General features: G+C 44.5%; 1 protein-coding gene across 1 annotated transcript in view; it reads right to left on the bottom strand.

The window, feature by feature from the left end:
- Positions 1–2,344: 2,344 nt before the first annotated feature.
- Positions 2,345–19,302, bottom strand: part of hs6st1b (heparan sulfate 6-O-sulfotransferase 1b) — a 100,599-nt gene continuing 83,641 nt past the window's right edge. The window contains exon 2 of the mRNA XM_064949529.1: positions 2,345–3,512. Coding sequence (XP_064805601.1) covers positions 2,801–3,512 — 712 coding nt within the window. The 3' untranslated portion in view covers positions 2,345–2,800. The remainder of the gene's footprint in view (positions 3,513–19,302) is intronic.

Here is a 19,302-nt window from a genome sequence, read left to right as displayed (position 1 = left end):
CTTTAATTAAAAAGTCACAGAGGGCTATTGCAAGAACCTACTTACGATAATTTTCCAGTTAATATCCATTGCCAGTTTTCAGAATTTAAACACTTTTTTGGAGTTTGAAATTGGCATCCGACATGGAAATAAATAACATTTAAAATATTCAAAAAATTATTTTTGTTCTTATAAGAATTCCCCTGAAAAGGTACATTTTAAGCTCAAATAATGCAAAAACAAAACAAAAGTAATTAAAAAGTTTCCCAGCCAGACAAGGATTGTCCTTTCATGAATCCCTGAGCTAATTTCCTGCTATTATACATTTTGCCATGAGGTTAAGAGAAAGTCATTTTAAAGCTAACTTCCTGTAATAAAAACAATTATGCAAACAGGACAACAAACAATGAGGAATAAGAGCAGAGACTCAAATACAAAGAAATATCTTTTTTATTTTTATTGTTGAATAGAAGATCCAATCTGCTTGAAGAACAGAAATACACACAGCAATAATACAATATGGGTAAAACCAGACCAGAGCCCATGTAGAAATGTCCCACTTCACTAAATTCTCTTGTTCTCTCACTCTTTTGCTTTCTCCTTATCTCACACGACTGCACGCACACACATACACTTCATTCTGTAACGATTTGTCTAAACCCATAGCTTCGTAATCCATCTTCCCCAAAGCTATCTTTCTCAAATAAGATAAAAATACTTTGCATTAGAGAAGTCTCCTGCTACCAATCATTATACCTCCGCTCCGGAGAGGATTGGACATAATGTAAGTAGTCGTCACTAAAACAAACATTCTGTTCTTGATGAAAAGACAGTCATTCGCAGGATCTGCACACACTGGTCCAAACTTCCTTAATAATAATGCATTAGCATCTTAACACTCCCCAAGCAATTAGTCTTGGGTCTGTTTTTAGTACTGTCTATGCCTGTGGGACTACAGTTTGTTGTTGGATGGGGGACTTTGGGAATTGAATTTTAAATATGATAGTTGTGAAGGCTCCATATACATCAGTATTGATTGATGAGGGTTATATCATGTCCAGACACATTCTGTTAGAATGTTAATTAAACACAGTTTACCAGGGGATCATCATATTTCAGTTTACAAAAAAAAATGTATAATTAGCAAAAAAAAGAGCTTATGGTTGACAAGTGGCTGTGTATTCTTAACCTCTTTAATATGGAACCTGATGCACTTTATGTTACATTGGTTTATAATGCCCCAACAGATGCACATCTCGAGGAGCAAACTCAATGGATAATCCATCCATTTCACCCGTTTAAGTTCTGCTTTTAGGTGACACATTTGATCCCAATCAGAAGGAAATTAATTGAGCATGAAAGCTCAGAAACAAATGGACGCGCACACACACTTACAATACACACACTTACCACATGCACACACTCACAGACGTTTTATTTTGTACAAGTAATAATAAGACAGTGTTTCCTGTTTCCCCTTCAGTGCGAGACCCTGGTTCGGTCTCCTGTTGAGCATCAATTGTTGTATGGAGGTTGTGGTCAGAAATGTTCCTGGACAAACCTTTGCCAAATATTTCATTCAATTCTGTACATCTCCTTTAGTGTACAGATCACAGTACAACGGGCAAATGAAAATACATCGGAACCAAAGAAACTGGCCTCTTCACACGACATTGACAAAATGGTAAAAACATACAGGTGTAAAAACCCCCCACTATGCATCATTTCTATTAAGATAAACATAAAGCTCTAAACTTTGATTGCAAATGTTAGGAACCTTTCAGCAAATGGATGAGTATGTTATGAAAGATCTTTCTTTAAGTCACCATCATGACTTTTATAACTTACAAGTGTCAAACTGTATTTCAAGCCGAGCCAAATAGTCTCTCACATTGGAAAAATATGTATTTCAAATGATCAGAAAGCAATGTTAATAAATAAGAAGATGGCTCGTTGGAAATGTCCAGTACAGGTAATCTCCCATCTCACTGCTTTGTAATTCCTTACAACAACATATTAAGCACATATGTTATTCTGATGGGCCAAGACATAGAAAGGAAAGTAAAACAAGTCTGTTTACTCTGTAAAGGAATTATCCATCCTTTTTCTTTTGCTCCATTGGGAATTTAAGTAGAGACAGTTATTGCTCCGAGAACTCCAGAGGGTGACTCAGGTTTATCATGGGCTTCCAATCACAAATCCCCACGACTCAGGTTAATCATGGGCTTCCAATCACAAAGCCCCGTGACTCAGGTTTATCATGGGCTTCCAATCACAAATCCCCATGACTCAGGTTTATCATGGGCTTCCAATCACAAAGCCCCGTGACTCAGGTTTATCTTGGGCGTCCAATCACAAATGACTCAGGTTTATCATGGGCTTCCAATCACAAATCCCCATGACTCAGGTTTATCATGGGCTTCCAATCACAAAGCCCCGTGACTCAGGTTTATCATGGGCTTCCAATCACAAAGCCCCGTGACTCAGGTTTATCATGGGCTTCCAATCACAAAGCCCCGTGACTCAGGTTTATCATGGGCTTCCAATCAAAGATCTGACCTCTCCACATAGTCCAAGAAGATCAGAAGGACTATGTCATCCAGTAGCGGGAAGTGATATCATCTGGTTTGCAACCCACAGCTCGCATCATGCAAAGTCTGTAGGTAAGCCACTGCAGCACCCAATCCTCTGCAACTTTCTTCCTCTCGAGCCAAAAGTGCCAAATCTCACCTTTCCTAAACATTCACTCTGATGCAACCTCACCATACCAGACAATGGGGAGATCAGGAAAGTGGGTGGTTGGGGTGGGATGGGATAGGGGCTACCACCTGTTAATTATGTGGTTCATGTAGTCCTCTGTGGGCAGCCTGGCTGTCCCCTCGCCCCCCACACCACCCTCCTCTCTGAGTAAATCACGGGGGTCCAGCCCGTGACTCCGAAGTGCCAAGCGGTGCGCCCGTCTCTCCAGCTGCCGAGTGTACTGGTAGCGCTGCTGGAACAGGTCGCGGGCGTAGTCGTACAGCTGCATGTCCAGGTCGTTGAGCTCCTCGATGCGCGCCACCGTGTCGTTGTCCAAGTCCACTCCCGCCGCCCGCGTGCTGTTGTACTGCACAAAAGGCCGGATGAAGCGCAGTCGGAAGGTGCGCTCGAACAGGAACTGCGTCTTGCGCTGATACTCCGTCAGACCGAAGAAGGCCATGTCGCGCAGGTTCTTCTTGGCCGACTCGAGGAGAAGTTGCGAGCGCCGCTTATCGGGCACCGTGGAGAGGTTGTAGCAGCCCACCAGGCTGAGGTCGGCGAGCATGCGCACCTGCCGGTTGTTGGCCAGGTTGTAGGGGCAGTCCATGAACTGCTGCAGGGTGCAGCCTGACCAGTCTGTACCCTCGTAGCAGGGCGGCAGCTCCTCGGGCGTAGGTGTGCGCCCGTCGCACATGTGGAGGGACGTCTTCCAGGTGGCGCCGCGCTGCACGTGGCGCCACTCACTCAGGTAGCGTGACACAGGGTCCCTCAGCAGGGTGATGTAGTAGAACTTCCTGCAAAACACAACAGAGGAAAACCACTTCATGAAAATATCAATACAGTGATGTCATACAAAAACATAAAAAATGACTGATGACTGACCATGTTAGCATGATCAAATCTGGTTTTGCTAGCTCTACTCAACATGAGATGAACTATGGAAGCCTTGAAGGATCAACAGTGACCACATAAGATCTCCGTAAGCATTCTACAGACCACTTGAAGTTTTGTCAAAGACTGCAGTGAATTGTGAAGCGCACACCTGTGAAATATATAGTAGAAATATACTCTATGGGGGATTAAAGACAATGGAGAATCAGGGGTACTTTGTGTGTCATCACAAATCACTGCTGTGAATGTTGATATTGACGGCGGTTTTGATATATTGGGGACATTATCGTTGGCGCTTAACCGGATCGTCGCTAACATTCCAGACCTAAAGGATTATGTTGGGGTCCAGACCAGAGACCTGGATTGAAGCGCACCTTGGAACATAATCATCTCCAGAGAGAAAAAAACATTCATCTGCATCCGTGTAATCAGAAATACCTGTCGTGTAAAGAGGTCTGACCTCGCCGTGTTATTCTACTGCACTGCAGCCAGGCAACGGGAAATGCATTCCAGCTCCAGGGGACAGTGAACGTATGGATTTCTGTTGGCCGACCATGACCTCACCATCCATACCCCCGCCTGCATAACTCTATTCCCCGTTACATACCAGATAAACAAACCACTTCAGTATTCCAAACATTAGACTCCACTGTCTGGCCTGTACATTGAAATTCAATCTGACTGTGGAAACAGCAGAGGGTCATTGCTTTTCCAAAACAGATCCTGGTAATGTGATTTGAGTTAAAGAGGGTCCGATAGTGATTCAGAGTGATCCCTACACTCTTATGTCCATTGACGGGGTCATAACACATCCTTTAAACAGAGACAGTGGGGACAGTGAAATTCAAATTAACAGTAGAGCCAACCGCTTCTTTGTTTCCACCCCTGGCTGAATTTTGAGAGAGACATTGAGGCAACAAGGCAGCCATTTTGTGCCAGGTAACTGAGATGGGGAGAAGAGAGGCCCCTTTTTCTATTTTCCCTCCACTCTGAGTCATTTTGACAGGTGCAGGTCAAAAGGTGAGACTAATAGCTTTTTCCATCCCTTCAGGTCTTTGAAGAGTTACTCTGGGACAATTACTCTTCTTATTGTCTCTCAGTGTCCAGTCACACCCACCCCTGTCAAGTATCAGTGTAGTAGTCATGGTTCAAGAATTCCAGTTTGGAATTCTAGGCCTTTGGGGTATTCGGGATTCTCGGGAAACAAGTGGAAATTCCAGGGTATTTGACCGCATTATCAAATGATTGTGTAACTAGAGGGATTCGGGTGTGGAAAAGATGACATTCCCATGTTGGGAAACACAAGAACTGTTTACTTAGTTTAAAGTAGTTCATTCCCTTTAGCATAGAGATGCACAAAACAAAAGCCTCTGAAGTTAAAGTAGCATTCAGCATCCCACCTCACGTCCCTGCCAGGCCCCCTGCTGTGACTAGAGAATATAGGAGAGGGAACTAACACGAGGGGGAAAATAAGAGCAGTTTTTTGATGAATAGCTGAGCTGGATTGGGGAGAAGTGAAGTCTGGAGGTGGGTTACATGTGGGAGTTCTGATCTCATTACAAATTAGTGCTCCGCTCAGTCAACATTGCAAGCAAGTTGGAGAGTACGACACGGCAGGATCCCCCTCTGGGGGGGCTTCACTACACCAGCACACCTGACAGAATGAGATATGATGGGCCTGCAATCAGTGGGTAGAGGGGGGGAGAACGTGAGGGAGTGGGGGTGGGGGTGAGAGAGGGGAGTGGGGGTGAGAGAGGGGGGGGTGGAGGGGGAGTGGGTGAGAGAGGGAGTGGGGGGTGAGAGAGGGAGTGGGGGGTGAGAGAGGGAGTGGGGGTGAGAGAGGGAGTGGGGGGTGAGAGAGGGAGTGGGGGGTGAGAGAGGGAGTGGGGGGTGAGAGAGTGGGGGGTGAGAGAAGGAGTGGGGGGTGAGAGAGGGAGTGGGGGTGAGAGAGGGAGTGGGGGTGAGAGAGGGAGTGGGGGGTGAGAGAGGGAGTGGGGGTGAGAGAGGGAGTGGGGGGTGAGAGAGGGGGAGTGGGGGTGAGAGAGGGAGTGGGGGGTGAGAGAGGGAGTGGAGGGGTGGGTGAGAGAGGGAGTGGGGGGTGAGAGAGGGAGTGGGGGGGAGTGGGGGTGAGAGAGGAGTGGGGGTGAGAGAGGGAGTGGGGGTGAGAGAAGGAGTGGGGGGTGAGGGGGTGGGGGGTGAGAGGGGAGGGGGGGTGAGAGTGAGAGAGGGAGTGGGGGGTGAGAGAGGGAGTGGGGGGTGAGAGAGGGAGTGGGGGGTGAGAGAGAGGGGGTGGGGGGTGAGAGAGGGGAGTGGGGGGTGAGAGGGGAGTGGGGGTGAGGGGGGGGGGGGGTGAGAGGGAGTGGGGGGTGAGAGAGGGAGTGGGGGGGTGAGAGAGGGAGTGGGTGAGAGAGGGAGTGGGGGTGAGAGAGGGAGTGGGGGGTGAGAGAGGGAGGGGGGTGAGAGAGGGAGTGGGGGGTGAGAGAGGGAGTGGGGGGGGGGTGAGAGAGGGAGGGGGGTGAGAGAGGGAGTGGGGGGTGAGAGAGGGAGTGGGGGGTGAGAGAGGGATGAGAGAGGGAGTGGGGGGTGAGAGAGGGAGAACGTGGGGGGTGGAGGGGGTGAGAGAGGGAGTGGGGGTGAGAGAGGGAGTGGGGGTGTGAGAGAGGGGGTGGAGGAGGGGTGGAGGGGGTGGGTGAGGGTGAGAGGGAGTGGGGGGGGTGAGGGGGAGAGGGGTGAGAGAGGGAGTGGGGGTGAGAGAGAGGGAGGGGGTGAGAGAGGGAGGGGGGTGAGAGAGGGAGTGGGGGTGAGAGAGGGAGTGGGGGGTGAGAGAGAGGGGGGTGTGAGAGAGGGAGTGGGGTGAGAGAGGGAGTGGGGGGGGGGTGAGAGAGGGAGTGGGGGGGGGTGAGAGAGGGAGTGGGGGGGGTGAGAGAGGGAGAGGGGTGAGAGGGGGTGAGAGAGGGGAGTGGGGGGATCCCTTTTTCTCTAAGAGAGAGGGAGTGGGGGGTGAGAGAGGGAGAACATGAGGGGGTGAGGTGGGGGGTGAGAGGGGGAGTGGGGGTGAGAGGGGAACGTGAGAGGGGGTGAGAGAGGGGAGTGGGGGTGAGAGAGGGAGTGGGGGGGTGGGTGAGAGAGGGAGAACGTGAGAGAGGGTGTGGGGGGAGAGAGGGAGAACGGAGTGGAGAGAGGGAGTGGGGGGTGAGAGAGGGAGAACGTGAGAGAGGGAGTGGGGGGGTGAGAGAGGGAGAACGTGAGAAAAACATGAGGGAGTGGGGGGGTGAGAGAGGGAGAACGTGAGAGAGGGAGTGGGGGCAACTGGAGAGGGAGGGGGGGGTGAGAGAGGGAGAATGTGAGAGAGGGGGGTGGGGGGGTCACGTGAGAGAGGGAGTCAATGGGGGATGAGAGAGGGGAGGGGGGTGAGAGAGGGAGTGGGGAATATATTTAGGGGGGGGCCCTATGAGAGAGAACATGAGAGGGGGGTGGGGGGTGGTGGGGTGAGAGGGAGGGTGTGTGGGAGAGGGAGTGGAGGGGGGGTGAGAGAGGGAGAACGTGAGAGAGGGAGAGGAGGGGGGTTGAGAGAGGGAGAATGTGAGAGAGGGGGTGGAGGGGGGGTGAGAGAGGGAGAATGTGAGAGAGGGAGTGGGGTGAGAGAGGGAGTGGGGAGGGGGTGAGAGAGGGAGAATGTGAGAGAGGGAGTGAGGGGGTGAGAGAGGGAGTGGGGGGTGAAAGAGAGAGAGCTTCCTGACCCAGCCTAGCATAGAGTGGCTCTGTTACAAAGCTGACAAGATGGATGCAGCCTGCTAATACACCCATCCATTATAATACTGGGAGTTTCTCTTGGTGTCTGATCCCTTTTTCTCTAAGAGTTTTCACTAAACACAAAGCTGTTGTATTTGAGTGTGTGTGTCTCTCTATCTCTTGCACGCACACGCACACGCACACGCACACACACACACGCACACACACACACACACACACACACGAGCTCTCATTCACTCAGGGGACACACACACACTGCAACTCTGCACCACTGTTGATGGATGGGCCCCACACTGGCAGAATGTATCATCCGGAAATGCTGACTGTGCTATTCTAATGGGATAGCAATAACGATCACAATTTTCCACGAGATTGTTATAGCAAAAACATGATAGCGGCTCACAAGATGAGTTTTAAACACAGAACAGGGAGTATTAACCACACAACCGCCAGCCCAGGTAGCCCAGCCATCACAGCACCTGTATACAACACAGCACTAGTTAGGAGGATGCCATTCATAACAATGCCACTTGATTGACATCTCATTCATTTTGCAGACACTCTTATCCAGAGCAACTTACAGGAGCAATAAGTGCCTTGCTCCAGGGTACAGATTTTTCACCTCGTCAGCTGGGGGATTCAAACCAGTGACCATTTGGTTACTGGCCCAACGCTCTTAACCACGGGGCTACTTGACGCCCCAACTGGCAGTATTCAAAGAATGTCACGTTGAATCTCTGAGAACATGTATTAATTAGTAACAGTAATTGTCAATGACATACATACAGGGACAGATTTGGTTTAAAAGGCTTCCTGAGTTAGTGAATGCTGAAATATATTTATCCCTAACCTTATCCCAGTCGTTGCATATCAACAGAGGGCAGGTGATAGTTTTAGCATCTGCAGAATATATTTAGGGGGTTATCCAAATAAAATAAGTAGGGCCCTATTTTCTTAAACACTATTAGTGGATTTGGTTATTTCAGCCACACTCGTTTCTGACAGGTGTATAACATCAAGCACACAGCCATGCAATCTCCATAAACAAACATTGGCAGTAAAATGGGCCGTACTTGAAGAGTTCAGTGACTTTCAACGTGCACCGTCATAGGATGCCATCTTTCCAACAAGACAATTGGTCAAATTTCTGCCATGCTCGAGCTGCCCCGGTCAACTAAGTGCTGTGGAAACTTCTAGGAGCAACAACGGCTCAGCCGCGAAGTGGTAGGCCACACAAACTCAGAAAGGAATCGCTGAGTGCTGAAGCGCGTAGCGTGTAAAAATAGTCTGTCCTCGGTTGCAACATTCACTGCTGAGTTCTTAACTACCTCTGGACAAGAACTGTGCGTCGGAAGCTTCATGAAATGGGTTTCCATGGCCGAGCAGCCGCACACAAGACTAAGATCACCATGATGCTAACCGTCGGCTGGAGAGGTGTAAAGCTCGCCGCCATTGGACTCTGGAGCAGTGGAAACATGTTCTCTAGAGTGATGAATCACACCAACTGGATGGATGAATCTGGGTTTGGGGGATGCAAGGAGAACGCTACCTTCCCCAATGCATATTTCCAACCTTAAAGTTTGGTGGAGGGGGAATAATGGTGTGGGGCTGTTTTTCATGGTTCGGGCCCTTTAGTTCCAGTGAAGGGAAATCTTAACGCTACAGCATACAATGACAATGACATTCTAGACGATTCTGTGCTTCCTACTTTGTGGCAAGGCCCTTTCCTGTTTCAGTATGACAATGCCCCCATGCACAAAGAGAGGTCCATACAGAAATGGTTTGTCGAGATCGGTGTGAAAGAACTTTACTGGCCTGCACAAAGCCCTGACCTCAACCCCATCGAACACAATCGCCCAACATCAGTGCCCGACCTCACTAATGCTCTTGTGGCTGAATGGAAGTCCCCCCAGCAATGTTCCAACATCTAGTGGAAAGCCTTCCCAGAAGAGTGGAGGCTGTTATAGCAGCAAAGGGGGGACCAACTCCATATTAATGTCCATGATTTTGGAATGAGATGTTAGACGAGCAGATGTTCATACGTTTTTTGGGGTCATGTCGTTCATTCATAAAATAGCAAAGTTCGCCGTATTGTACATTGCTGTGTTACTATTTTTTTATGGTCATTAGCAGAGTACACATGATCCCAGTTTTATCTTCAAGACCCCAGCAATTTGAAAAAGTAGATTGTGCTGAATTATTAGCGCTACATTCATGTCGTAGTTTAAAAACGTCATATCTTAATTCTGGCATCTTTATGAACGTTCGCCACTTATAATTAGCTAACACCGACTCCGACACCGATAGGTTCTTATGTGCTAATAGTAGACAAACAATCCTCTAACAAACAGACAATCCTCTAACAGACAATCCTCTAACTAACAGACAATCCTCTAACAGACAATCCTCTAACAAACAGACAATCCTCTAACAGACAATCCTCTAACAAACAGACAATCCTCTAACTAACAGACAATCCTCTAACTAAAAGACAATCCTCTAACTAACAGACAATCCTCTAACAGACAATCCTCTAACTAACAGACAATCCTCTAACTAACAGACAATCCTCTAACTAAAAGACAATCCTCTAACTAACAGACAATCCTCTAACTAACAGACAATCCTCTAACTAACAGACAATCCTCTAACTAACAGACAATCCTCTAACTAACAATCCTCTAACAGACAATCCTCTAACAGACAATCCTCTAACTAACAGACAATCCTCTAACAGACAATCCTCTAACAGACAATCCTCTAACTAACAGACAATCCTCTAACTAACAGACAATCCTCTAACTAACAGACAATCCTCTAACTAACAGACAATCCTCTAACTAACAGACAATCCTCTAACTAACAGACAATCCTCTAACTAACAGACAATCCTCTAACTAACAGACAATCCTCTAACTAACAGACAATCCTCTAACTAACAGACAATCCTCTAACTAACAGACAATCCTCTAACAGACAATCCTCTAACTAACAGACAATCCTCTAACAGACAATCCTCTAACTAACAGACAATCCTCTAACAGACAATAACAGACAATCATCTAACTAACAGAATCAACTAACATCCTCTAACTAACAGACAATCCTCTAACAGACAATCCTCTAACTAACAGACAATCCTCTAACAGACAATCCTCTAACTAACAGACAATCATCTAACAGACAATCCTCTAACTAACAGACAATCCTCTAACAGACAATCCTCTAACAGACAATCCTCTAACTAACAGACAATCATCTAACAGACAATCCTCTAACAGACAATCCTCTAACAGACAATCCTCTAACTAACAGACAATCCTCTAACAGACAATCCTCTAACAGACAATCCTCTAACAGACAATCCTCTAACTAACAGACAATCCTCTAACAGACAATCCTCTAACAGACAATCCTCTAACAGACAATAACTAACAGACAATCCTCTAACAGACAATCCTCTAACAGACAATCCTCTAACAAACAGACAATCCTCTAACAGACAATCCTCTAACTAACAGACAATCCTCTAACAGACAATCCTCTAACTAACAGACAATCCTCTAACAGACAATCCTCTAACAACAGACAATCCTCTAACAGACAATCCTCTAACTAACAGACAATCCTCTAACTAACAGACAATCCTCTAACAGACAATCCTCTAACAGACAATCCTCTAACAGACAATCCTCTAACTAACAGACAATCCTCTAACTAACAGACAATCCTCTAAAAGACAATCCTCTAACTAACAGACAATCCTCTAACAGACAATCCTCTAACTAACAGACAATCCTCTAACAGACAATCCTCTAACTAACAGACAATCCTCTAACTAACAGACAATCCTCTAACTAACAGACAATCCTCTAACAGACAATCCTCTAACTAACAGACAATCCTCTAACTAACAGACAATCCTCTAACTAACAGACAATCCTCTAACAGACAATCCTCTAACTCCTCTAACAATCCTCTAACAGACAATCCTCTAACAGACAATCCTCTACTAACAGACAATCCTCTAACAGACAATCCTCTAACTAAAGACAATCCTCTAACAGACAATCCTCTAACAGAAATCCTCTAACTAACTAACAGACAATCCTCTAACAGACAATCCTCTAACTAACAGACAATCCTCAGACAATAACTAACAGACAATCCTCTAACAGACAATCCTCTAACTAACTAACAGACAATCCTCTAACAAAACAGACAATCCTCTAACAGACAATCCTCTAACAGACAATAAAAGACAATCCTCTAACAGACAATCCTCTAACTAACAGACAATCCTCTAACAGACAATCCTCTAACTAACAGACAATCCTCTAACAGACAATCCTCTAACAGACAATCCTCTAACTAAAAGACAATCCTCTAACAGACAATCCTCTAACTAAAAGACAATCCTCTAACAGACAATCCTCTAACTAACAGACAATCCTCTAACTAACAGACAATCCTCTAACTAACAGACAATCCTCTAACTAACAGACAATCCTCTAACAGACAATCCTCTAACTAACAGACAATCCTCTAACTAAAAGACAATCCTCTAACAGACAATCCTCTAACTAACAGACAATCCTCTAACTAAAAGACAATCCTCTAACAGACAATCCTCTAACTAACAGACAATCATCTAACTAACAGACAATCCTCTAACTAACAGACAATAGGTTGCCCGCCTTTGGTTGAAAAGATGTAAGAAACTGAAATAATGGGCAACAGAAGAAGAAGTGTTGAAGTTGAGGTAAGCAGTGTAGGAGGCGAGGCATAAGCTGTACGAACAGGAAGTTAAAGAGAAAGGGTGGGAACAGAACACACAAAGAGAGACAGACAGAGAAACACACAGAGAGACAGACAGAGACAGAGAGAGAGACAGACAGACAGAGAGACCGACAGAGAAAGAGAGACAGTCAGTCAGTCAGTCAGTCTGTCTGTCTGAGAGAGAGAGCGAGAGAGAGAGAGAGACTGATAGAGACCGACAGAGAGAGAGAGACAGACAAAGAGACAGACAGAGAGAGAGACAGAGAGAGACAGACAAACAGAGAGAGGGAGACCAATAGCGAGAGAGAGACCGACAGAGACAGACCGACAGAGAGAGAGACAGAGACAGGCAGAGACAGGCAGAGACAGAGACAGACAGACAGACAGACAGAGACAGACAGAAAGACAGACAGACAGAGAGAGCGAGATACAGACAGAGACAGACAGAGACAGACAGGGAGAGCGAGATACAGACAGAGACAGACAGAGAGAGCGAGATACAGACAGAGACAGACAGAGAGACAGACAGACAGACAGAGAGAGCGAGATACAGACAGAGAGAGCGAGATACAGACAGAGAGAGCGAGATACAGACAGAGACAGACAGAGAGAGATGGTTTAAGCATGACAACGCCACAAGAATTAGCCATACAAAACGTATTTTGATAAACTTTACAAAAACATCCCACAAAAAGACTTGCAACAGAACCAATTAGAAACTCAAGAAAAATTGAACATCCTTGACTCAGTCATTAAAAACCAAAATCCATTAGATTACCCAATAACCCAACAAGAACTAAATGAAAAGCTTAAATCTATAAAATCAAAGGCTTGTTGTCTAGATTACATCAGAAATTAAATGCTGAAAAACAGCACACCAAAGCTGCAAAATGCTGTGCTTAAATTACTCAACATGGTTTTAACTTCTGTCTGCTTCCCTGATGTCTGGAACCAGGGGCTAATCTCCCCTATCCACAAAAGTGGAATCAAATCAGACCCCAATAATTACAAGGGAATTTGCGTAAACAGCAACTTGGGAAAGGTTTCTTGTAGCGTTTTGAATTCAAGAATTCAAACCTTTCTTCAAGACAAAAATGTAATAAGTAAATGTCAAATTGGCTTTCTCCCCAACCATCGCACTAGTGACCATATATACACCTTACACACACTAATTAATAAACACCATCTCACTAGTGACCATATATACACCTTACACACACTAATTAATAAACACCATCTCACTAGTGACCATATATATACACCTTACACATACTAATTAATAAACACCATCCCACTACTGACCATATATACACCTTACACACACGAATTAATAAACACCATCTCACTACTGACCATATATACACCTCACACACACTAATTAATAAACACAATCTCACTACTGACCATATATACACCTTACACACACTAATTAATAAACACCATCTCACTGCTGACCATTGCTGACTAAATTGCTATCTGACCGTAAACAGTGAATATGAATTGGCTGATTCTCTACTCTGTCAGAGATACGAAGCAGAGACAGATCCTTACCAAGTACAGGCTGAGTGACCACCGATTGGCAATAGAAACTGGCAGACATAAAAAGACATGGCTACCCAAAGAGGAGCGTGTATGTGGTCACTGCATAACAGGGGAGGTAGAGACAGAGATGCACTTTCTCCTTTACTGTGATAAATATTCCTCACAAAGAGATTCATTATTCACAGAAAAGACTACATTTATTCCACATTTTAACTTATTAAACCCAGAGGAAACACTAAAAATACTCATGGGCAAAGGAGCAATGGCTCCTCTTGCAGACAAATATGTATTTTCCTGCCATAGCCTGAGGGACACTGAATAATAACTGCATAGTAAATAGTAACTTACTTATTATTACTATTATTGTTATTGTTTTTACTATTATTATTATTATTATTGTTGTTAATCATTCCAAACAGTAGTGGTATGGGTAGTAGGGTGATGGTAATGATAGCAGTGTAATGGTGGTGGTTGTAGTAGTAGTAGTGGTAGTAATGATGATGGTAGTTGTAGTAGTAGTAGTAGTAGTAATGGTGATGGTAGTTGTAGTGGTAGTAATGATGATGGTAGTTGTAGTAGTAGTAGTGGTAGTAATGATGATGGTAGTTGTAGTTAGTAGTAGTGGTAGTATTGATGATGGTAGTTGTAGTAGTAGTAGTGGTATGGGCAGTAGGGTGATGGTAATGATAGCAGTGTAATGGTGGTGGTGGTAGTAGTAGTGGTAGTATTGATGATGGTAGTTGTAGTTGTAGTAGTGGGAGTAATGATGATGATAGTTTTAGTAGTAGTAGTGGTAGTAATGATGATGGTAGTTGTAGTAGTAGTAGCAGTAGTGGTAGTATTGATGATGATAGTTTTAGTAGTAGTAGTGGTAGTAATGATGATGGTAGTTGTAGTACTAGTAGTGGTAGTATTGATGATGGTAGTTGTAGTAGTAGTAGTAGTGGTAGTATTGATGATGATAGTTGTAGTAGTAGTAGTGGTAGTAATGATGATGATAGGTGTAGTAGTAGTAGTGGTAGTAATGATGATGATAGTTGTAGTAGTGGTAGTATTGATGATGGTAGTTGTAGTAGTAGTAGTGGTAGTAATGATGATGGTAGTTGTAGTAGTGGTAGTAATGATGATGATAGTTGTAGTAGTGGTAGTAATGATGATGGTAGTTGTAGTAGTGGTAGTAATGATGATGATAGTTGTAGTAGTAGTAGTGGTGGTAGTGATGATGATGGTAGTTGTAGTGGTAGTATTGATGATGGTAGTTGTAGTAGTGGTAGTAATGATGATGGTAGTTGTAGTAGTGGTAGTAATGATGATGATAGTTGTAGTAGTAGTAGTGGTAGTATTGATGATGGTAGTTGTAGTAGTAGTAGTGGTAGTAATGATGATGGTAGTTGTAGAAGTAGTAGTGGTAGTAATGATGATGATAGTTGTAGTAGTAGTAGTGGTCGTAATGATGATGATAGTTGTAGTAGTAGTAGTGGTAGTAATGATGATGGTAGTTGTAGTAGTGGTAGTAATGATGATGATAGTTGTAGTAGTAGTAGTGGTAGTAATGATGATGGTAGTTGTAGTAGTGGTAGTATTGATGATGGTAGTTGTAGTAGTAGTAGTAATGATGATGGTAGTTGTAGTAGTGATAGTAATGATGATGATAGTTGTAGTTGTGGTAGTATTGATGATGGTAGTTGTAGTAGTAGTAGTAGTGATAGTAATGATGATGATAGTTGTAGTAGTAGTAGTGGTAGTAATGATGATGGTAGTTGTAGTAGTGGTAGTATTGATGATGGTAGTTGTAGTAGTAGTAGTGGTAGTAATGATGATGGTAGTTGTAGTAGTGGTAGTAATGATGATGATAGTTGTAGTAGTGGTAGTAATGATGATGGTAGTTGTAGTAATGATGATGATAGTTGTAGTAGTAGTAGTGGTGGTAGTGATGATGATGGTAGTTGTAGTGGTAGTATTGATGATGGTAGTTGTAGTAGTGGTAGTAATGATGATGATAGGTGTAGTAGTAGTAGTGGTAGTATTGATGATGGTAGTTGTAGTAGTAGTAGTGGTAGTAATGATGATGATAGTTGTAGTAGTAGTAGTGGTAGTATTGATGATGGTAGTTGTAGTAGTAGTAGTGGTAGTAATGATGATGGTAGTTGTAGTAGTGGTAGTAATGATGATGATAGTTGTAGTAGTAGTAGTCTTAGTATTGATGATGGTAGTTGTAGTAGTAGTAGTGGTAGTAATGATGATGATAGTTGTAGTAGTAGTAGTGGTAGTATTGATGATGGTAGTTGTAGTAGTAGTAGTGGTAGTAATGATGATGGTAGTTGTAGTAGTGTTGGTAGTATTGATGATGGTAGTTGTAGTAGTAGTAGTGGTAGTATTGATGATGATAGTTGTAGTAGATGAGGTAATGATGATGATATTTGTAGTAGTAGTAGTGGTAGTAATGATGATGGTAGTTGTAGTAGTGGTAGTATTGATGATGGTAGTTGTAGTAGTAGTAGTGGTAGTAATGATGATGGTAGTTGTAGTAGTGGTAGTAATGATGATGATAGTTGTAGTAGTGGTAGTAATGATGATGGTAGTTGTAGTAGTGGTAGTAATGATGATGATAGTTGTAGTAGTAGTAGTGGTGGTAGTAATGATGATGGTAGTTGTAGTGGTAGTATTGATGATGGTAGTTGTAGTAGTAGTAGTAATGATGATGATAGTTGTAGTAGTGGTAGTAATGATGATGTTAGTTGTAGTAGTGGTAGTAATGTTGATGGTAGTTGTAGTAGTAGTAATGATGATGATAGTTGTAGTAGTAGTAGTGGTAGTAATGATGATGGTAGTTGTAGTAGTGGTAGTAATGATGATGGTAGTTGTAGTAGTACTAGTGGTAGTAATGATGATGGTAGTTGTAGTAGTAGTAGTAGTATTGATGATGGTAGTTGTTGTAGTAGTGGTATGGGTAGTAGGGTGATGGTAATGATAGCAGTGTAATGGTGATGGTGGTAGTAGTAGTGGTAGTAATGATGATGGTAGTTGTAGTAGTAGTAGTGGTAGTAATGATGATGGTAGTTGTAGTAGTAGTATTGGTATGGGTAGTAGGGTGATGGTAATGATAGCAGTGGTGGTAGTAGTACTGGTAGTAATGATGATAGTAGTTGTAGGAGTAGTGAATTTAGTAGTGAATTTGACACACACAGAGACAGAGAGACCGAGAGAGAGACTGAGAGACAGAGAGACTGAGAGACAGAGACCGAGACCGACAGAGACAGAGAGAGAGACACACACACACACACACACACACACACACACACACACACACACACACACACACACACACACACACACACACACACACACACAGACAGACAGACAGACAGACAGACAGACAGACAGACAGACAGACAGACAGACAGACAGACAGACAGACAGACAGACAGACAGACAGACAGACAGACAGACAGACAGAGACTCAAAAGAGGAAGAAAGTTCAATATAACCCCATGACAGAAGAGAATGAGAGAACAGAATGAGGTGAAATGAGAAAGATTGCCATTTCAAAGAGGAAGGAGAGCAGCCAGGGACTCGTATCTTGATTTGTACCGGGGCCACTGCTGCTTAGCCTCCAAATAATGCTAGCGTAGGCACCCTTTTACAACGGGGCCCGTTCCTCACACGGCATGACACCACATTACACACAGGCATTACGATCATATATCCTCCCATTCACCTGCCATCAGCGCAGGCATACAACACGCCACCGCCCCGGCCATATGTGGACCAGAACCAAAGGCACCTCGGCCAGTCCCAATGCAGGGAGGGAGGTGAGCACTGCAGTGATACACACACACACACAATTAGGTGTACTTTCCTTCTACCCCCCCTCACTTCCAGAATTGCTCTGCCTCTCCTCGCTCTTTTTTGTCTCTCGTCTCACTCTATCCTAAAATCAGTCGTCGCCCTCATTTTTTCTTTGCCTTTCCCCAGATCATACTGAATACCCTCCTCTCTTTCCACATTACCACCTTTCCCCCAGATCAAACTGTATACCCTCCTCTCTTTCCACATTACCACCTTTCCCCCAGATCATACTGAATACCGTCCTCTCTTTCCACATTACCACCTTTCCCCCAGATCATACTGAATACCCTCCTCTCTTTCCACATTACCACCTTTCCCCCAGATCATACTGAATACCCTCCTCTCTTTCCACATTACCACCTTTCCCCCAGATCAAACTGTATACCCTCCTCTCTTTCCACATTACCACCTTTCCCCCAGATCATACTGAATACCCTCCTCTCTTTCCACATTACCACCTTTCCCCCAGATCATACTGAATACCCTCCTCTCTTTCCACATTACCACCTTTCCCCCAGATCATACTGAATACCCTCCTCTCTTTCCACATTACCACCTTTCCCCCAGATCATACTGAATACCCTCCTCTCTTTCCACATTACCACCTTTCCCCCAGATCATACTGAATACCCTCCTCTCTTTCCACATTACCACCTTTCCCCCAGATCATACTGAATACCCTCCTCTCTTTCCACATTACCACCTTTCCCCCAGATCATACTGAATACCGTCCTCTCTTTCCACATTACCACCTTTCCCCCAGATCATACTGAATACCCTCCTCTCTTTCCACATTACCACCTTTCCCCCAGATCATACTGAATACCGTCCTCTCTTTCCACATTACCACCTTTCCCCCAGATCATACTGAATACCCTCCTCTCTTTCCACATTACCACCTTTCCCCCAGATCATACTGAATACTCTCCTCTCTTTCCACATTACCACCTTTCCCCCAGATCATACTGAATACCGTCCTTTCTTTCCACATTACCACCTTTCCCCCAGATCATACTGAATACCCTCCTCTCTTTCCACATTACCACCTTTCCCCCAGATCATACTGAATACCGTCCTCTCTTCCCACATTACCACCTTTCCCCCAGATCATACTGAATACCGTCCTTTCTTTCCACATTACCACCTTTCCCCCAGATCATACTGAATACCCTCCTCTCTTTCCACATTACCACCTTTCCCCCAGATCATACTGTATACCCTCCTCTCCTTCCACATTACCACCTTTCCCCCAGATCATACTGTATACCCTCCTCTCTTTCCACATTACCACCTTTCCCCCAGATCATACTGAATACCGTCCTCTCTTTCCACATTACCACCTTTCCCCCAGATCATACTGAATACCGTCTTTCTTTCCACATTACCACCTTTCCCCCAGATCATACTGAATACCCTCCTCTCTTTCCACATTACCACCTTTCCCCCAGATCATACTGAATACCCTCCTCTCTTTCCACATTACCACCAATATTCCCTCCAACTTTTTAATCTCGCTCGGTCAACCCCATTTCTCCATCTCCTGCTCATCTTCCCATCTCTGTTGTTGCCAGAGCCCATTGGGCCCGAGTGGTTCCAACAGTCACGGCCAGTCCTGACGACCGATTATGATTTTTCAACGCCGATACCAATACCGATTATTGGAGGACAAAAAAAAGGCAGAGACTGATTAATCGGCCTATTTTTATAATGTATTGTAATAATGACAATTACAACAATACTGAATGAACACTTATTTTAACTTAATATAAT

This window comes from Oncorhynchus masou, chromosome 30 (genome assembly GCF_036934945.1).
Source record: "Oncorhynchus masou masou isolate Uvic2021 chromosome 30, UVic_Omas_1.1, whole genome shotgun sequence".
Taxonomy (NCBI): Eukaryota; Metazoa; Chordata; class Actinopteri; order Salmoniformes; family Salmonidae; genus Oncorhynchus; species Oncorhynchus masou.
Note: the sequence above shows the minus strand (reverse complement) of the source record. Positions and strands in the feature narration are given on the sequence as shown.